Source organism: Hibiscus syriacus, unplaced genomic scaffold, assembly GCF_006381635.1.
Source record: "Hibiscus syriacus cultivar Baekdansim isolate YM2019G1 unplaced genomic scaffold, ASM638163v2 tig00110129_pilon, whole genome shotgun sequence".
NCBI classification, from domain to species: Eukaryota; Viridiplantae; Streptophyta; class Magnoliopsida; order Malvales; family Malvaceae; genus Hibiscus; species Hibiscus syriacus.
In genome coordinates, this window is record NW_024062602.1 from 1,136,081 (window position 1) to 1,141,252 (window position 5,172).

Here is a 5,172-nt window from a genome sequence, read left to right on the forward strand (position 1 = left end):
TGGTCCGATTAACTTCCAAAACCGGATGAGCACAGAACCGGTAAAGAACCGGTAGAACCGACTGAGAACCGGCAAAATCGGGGTGAACCGGCTGAAAATCGACAAAACCGGTGTGAACGAGCCGAGTTGAAGTCGAGTACTGCTGAGCTCGACTCAAACTCGAAAACTTTAAAAGTAAGCTCAACTTGACTCAAAAACTCACGAGCTAAAAATTATCAAGTTCAACTCGAACTCGAAATATAATATTGAAACTTGAAATTGAAAAGGCTCGAACTCAAAAAAAAATTAAAAGCTCAATTGAAGCGAAAGAATTGTTCGTTCTGTGCTCACCAAAAGGCTCCATGATTTTGAATGTCAAATTACCTCTAGTATTTATAGAAGTCAGTTGGGATGCTCTTCTATGTTTCTTAGCCATGTGGGTTTTTTAAAAAAAAAAATTAAACCAAACGATATCGTTTGTTATGATTTTTTTCAGCCCCAAATTTATTTTTTGATTATAGTTATATAATTATATTTATTATTTAATATGTTTTACCTTAAATATTATGTTGTAGTTGATTTGAATCATTTTATTTCACTTGATTTTATGTTTTTTAAACTTATATATGTTATGACTTGTGATATTTTTATACCTTTTAATGTTGTAAACTTAAAAAAAGTGTTATATATATATATATATATATTTATATTAATTTGAATATTATGTAAAATTTTAAAAAATATATTTTTTATATAAAATCTGGTTGAACCGCAGTTGAACCCGATTAAACCAGTGAACCAGTACCTTCACCGGTTCAAAGTTCGGTCCGGTTTTAAAAACATTGGTTTTAACATTCTAAAAGAGTTTGAAAAGGTTGAATGAGAAACACCCGATTTAAAACTCAAAAATCTTAAAACAGTTATGAGGTAGAGAAGTTACAAAGTTGAAATAACTTGTGCTACTGTTCCAGGTAACGCCAGTGGAGTGGCTTACCAACCTACCTTTCCAATATAAGTTGTCGTCCTGAATATCTTCCTTCTGATCTCGGTCCCTACAACTCACTTAACCCATCACCAACTCAGAAGAAAGACAAGTGAGGAATTTGTTGTTCTTTCCCCTCTCCCATTACCAAGATTTCATGAGTACCATTTCCAAGCTTTCAGCCCCATTGTTTCTCAAGTAAATCAGTTTCGCCTTTATTCTCACTACGACAATGGCTGAACATACGTTTTTCACCCTCCAACATGTTGCTCAACACAAATCCAAGAACGACTGTTGGCTCGTCATCCACGGCAGAGTAACCCTGCTTTCTTTTTCACTCAAACCAACCCATTATAAACTCATCTGTCTGTAATAAATAATCAGAGACTTGGCTAATTCTTTCAGGTTCTGAACGTATCCAAGTTCTTGGAAGAACTCCTCCTGGATGTTGGAATCGGCTGGGAAGGACGCGACGAAAGAATTCAACGACCTCGGACATAGCAAGACAGCTAAGAACTTGGTCTTCAAGTACCGGGTTGGTGTTATCCAGGGTTACAGTTCAAACAACAATGAACATTTCCAGGTTGCTTCAACTGAGGAACCTATGAAGAGAGATACGAGTGCTTTTGTTATCAGGGATGAGCATAAACCTAAATTTGCCAGCCTTCTCGAGTTCATCATACCACTGCTGGTTGCTGCTTCCTATTTCTGTTACAGATACCTGACAAGAGGCTCATAAATGTTGTAATCGATTTGGTTTTCACGATGAACCATCATCCATCAAGTCAACCTCAAAATACCCATTTCTTCCCTTGAAATAAATCTCAGTCTGAATGCTAGTAATGTTAGAATTTTACTCAAAATTTAGTACTATTATTGTCCCTTCAGGTTATTGCAATGTGTTACCAACTTACCATATTTCGATTATTATTACAATATTGTAGCAACAGACGTTTTCTCTTTTCCCCTTCCATATCCTAATTGGTTACAATAGAAAAGAAAAGGAAAAGGTGGGAAAGGGAGGATTCAAATGATACAGGCTATTAATACAATTTACCAAGGAAAACAGAGAATATGGATTAAATGATCGGACAGCCTCAGTTCAACTCCCTAATCCCTCAGATCCTTACTGAACTACAGGATCTGCCCTTCATCAGAAAAACCGAAGTTGGAAGGGAGAGGCAAGAAGTGGTCAAGGGAAAGAGAAGGAACAAATGGTGCTCTTGCTTTTCATCATGCTACCTTCTCCTTAGATGTAAACAGGCAAATCATCTGGTGAAAGCATAATATGTGCAACATATACACCTCAAGGACTTTAGACCAAAAAATTTGCCACTGATTATAAATTGCTGGTCCAAGTGTGTCCTATTCATATGTTATGCAATACGATCAAAACTGCATAGGATAAAAAAGAAGTTTAAGCTTCATAAACTTAGCTAACTAAATTTCAAAAATATGAATTTGGTTACATAATATTGCATAAGGCAAAGCAAACGACTTTTGCAGTAACATATTAGGCACTTAAGTCTTGGTTCTAATTATCTTAATACATCCCATGTTATTTCAGGCTTGCCATTGTTTTCTACCAGCATACGGTTAATCCTTCACATGATATATTTTTGCTATCTAAACCATTGAAGTAATCAAACTTTGACTTGTTTACCATCTAATTGCCAAAAACTCTACCAACAACAAAACCAAATAGTTTTGAAATCCTTCAACCAGATAGATTCAATGCCATTATTTTTATATCAACCAAAATTCTCCATTCTATTCAACCTGCTGTATCTTTATCAATAACAACTTACTAGTTTCTCTTCTTTTAAGAACAATCAGTCCTAGAGACCAAAAATGGTGCATTTACGAAATTTGTTTCTTTGAAAATTTATATTCCATTTTTATCTTATAAACTGCTAAGATTTTGATGTACTATGTTCCTGATTTCAGTCTCATTTATTTAAATGGTTTGTCCACATTTAGTATGCATTTGGAATCTCAAGCTCTAATGATTCACTAATATTATGAACTAAGGAATCTAAGGTCCTATGGGATTAGATATGCATATCTATTTTTTACTGGTCTCTGGGGTTACATTTTTTCCACTTAAAATTTTCTTCTTCTGGTCACTCTCCAGATCACACTGCCTTATGCCCCATTGCAATGAGAATTCACCATTTAAGCCAAGCAGCACAAAACACAGATAACAGCCAAAGAATGAAATGCCTTTACTAATGATGAAAAAAACATTGGTAAAGATTTTTCACAAATTAGAAAAATGAAAGAAATTGCATAATTGATGGGAAAGAGCATGTAAACTTTGCTTGTAAACAGATAAGCAGAAAAAATCTGCAACAAACCCTAAAAAGGATGAAAAAGAAAATGAGAGAACATCAGGAAAGCTCACCAATCAAGCAGATGAACATTAAAGCCCAAACTGCTATATTAGTAAACGGGTTACTTTTCGTTTGATGCTGAGACCTTCGAAGCTGTCTTTGAATAGACTCATACCAACCATTAAGTTGCTTATCATCACTATCCACACCACCACTATTCTTTTCATAGCATTCATCATTTCCCTGCAAGAGGAAAAGATAAAAACTAATGGAACTGCTTAGAATATGGTAACGAAAAGTGAAAAATCGAAAAACTATAACTCATTTAATACAGCGGTAGAATTTCACCCTAGGCAACTCCGGAGGTCTCAACAACCCTGCATTAGACCCTTGATGACAAGAAATTACCTTTGACTTCCTGATGCTATTCTTTGACAACTCCTCCGTGGCTGCAGATTCCTTGGAACTTAGGGAACCAGAGCTTGGTGCCCTTCGTGGTGGAAGAATGGACCTACCATTGGAAGAGTTTTTCTGTGAAACATCATCTAAAATTGCAATCTTCCAAGCACCAATGTCAGCAGCACTAGCAGCTCTCCTGATCCCAACTGACTTCTCGCTGTTAGCCTCAGATGAGCTCAACTCAATAGACTGAACTGCATTCTTCAAGAAATCTGGTGCCGATTCTCTATTGACCCCTCGTCGACTTTCATTTCCCCTAACTGGTTTCTTAGGACGTGTCGAACCTCTGGTTAGATGCGGTGCGGACAAAAATAAAGCTAGTTCATTGCGTTCACCTTCATCCAAATGCATTGATGATTTAACCTCTGAACAGGCTGATTCCTGCAAATATTTTTCAATCTTTAAACTCTGATCCTTAAGTGCTGAGATGAAATCACAATGCCTATCTCTAGCTTCCTCGCTCGGGGAACTCAATTGAACAGCCCTTTCAAACTCCTCTAACTGCAAACAATTCAAATTCCTTAAGATCCTGAACCAATTCATGAACGAACCAATCATGAAAATAATGATAGAATGCATAAGATGACCTGCCATTTGGTAGTGCTAATAGCTGTACGTAGATCCCTACCAAGTTCCTCTAAATTCCATGCAGAAGAATCGTCTTTTATCGCGTGTATCCATGTCCTATATGTCGATTCCATCCTTTTGAAACGCGGAAACAACCCAAATTTTCAACCAAATAATGGACTAATTGAAATTCTAAATATTAGTTTTATCATTTAGGAATCAAATTCATGATTAAAAGTTATAAATTTTCTTTAGATTCGGATTATGAGTATAAACCAAATAAAATTAATAAAAATTATGAACCCTAAATAAGAATAGGAAGAGATTTACCTGTCAGCGGATTGCTGTACTTCTTCAGCAACAGAGAAGAAAGGATCCTTTTCCCACCGATCAAAACTCGAAGCCATTTCAAAAGAAACGGAGAAATCTTTTAATTAATTAATTAATTAAAAGAAACAGATAATAAAGTATCCTCCGTTTCAATTAATTAATCAATTAAGAACGATTAAATGAAACCAAATGAACGAACATTATCCGATTTTTTTTATTTTTTTATTTTTTGAAAATGAAAATATGAAGTTCCTACAAAAATTCCGGAACTGAAGGCGATGATCATCGAAATCTATTAAGATTTGCATTTTGGTAAATGAATGAGAAATTACAAGCGGGAGAGGCGGAGACCGATTTATTTAAAACGGCAGGAAAGAAAGGACTCACAAGTTCATAGGCATAGGCATCGGCATAGGAATAGCAGCATTTACTGATCGAAATTGGACCTTAACATAAAGTGTAAATTTCATATTTAATATCTAAATTATCATTTCTAGTTGTTTTAATATTTAATTTTTTAAT

General features: G+C 35.4%; 1 protein-coding gene and 1 pseudogene across 2 annotated transcripts; one reads left to right on the forward strand and one right to left on the reverse strand.

The window, feature by feature from the left end:
• The first annotated feature begins 1,193 nt into the window (after nucleotides 1-1,193).
• Nucleotides 1,194-1,709, forward strand: LOC120215633 (annotated as a pseudogene).
• Nucleotides 1,710-1,862: 153 nt separating this feature from the next.
• LOC120215623 lies at nucleotides 1,863-4,779 on the reverse strand. 2 transcript variants are annotated; one of them, XM_039213257.1, is made up of 6 exons: nucleotides 4,651-4,773; nucleotides 4,341-4,455; nucleotides 4,038-4,254; nucleotides 3,703-3,965; nucleotides 3,366-3,537; nucleotides 1,863-2,356 (listed from the first exon to the last, which is right to left on the reverse strand). In XM_039213257.1, exons 1-6 carry the CDS (start codon nucleotides 4,725-4,727, stop codon nucleotides 2,331-2,333), a joined length of 870 nt encoding a protein of 289 aa, XP_039069188.1. In that variant the 5' UTR covers nucleotides 4,728-4,773; the 3' UTR covers nucleotides 1,863-2,330. The 2 variants fall into 2 exon arrangements, with proteins under 2 accessions (XP_039069188.1, XP_039069189.1); XM_039213258.1 differs by lacking the exon at nucleotides 1,863-2,356 and having other exon boundaries at nucleotides 3,467-3,537; nucleotides 3,616-3,965; nucleotides 4,651-4,779.
• Nucleotides 4,780-5,172: the final 393 nt, after the last annotated feature.

Coding starts and splice junctions, on each gene's coding strand:
- LOC120215623 (XM_039213257.1), bottom strand. CDS start 4,727: ATGGCTTCGAGTTTTGATCGGTGGGAAAAGGATCCTTTCTTCTCTGTT. Junction 4,456..4,650: donor GTACAGCAATCCGCTGACAG/GTAAATCTCTTC, acceptor GCGTTTCAAAAG/GATGGAATCGACATATAGGA. Junction 3,966..4,037: donor CGCACCGCATCTAACCAGAG/GTTCGACACGTC, acceptor AATCGGCACCAG/ATTTCTTGAAGAATGCAGTT.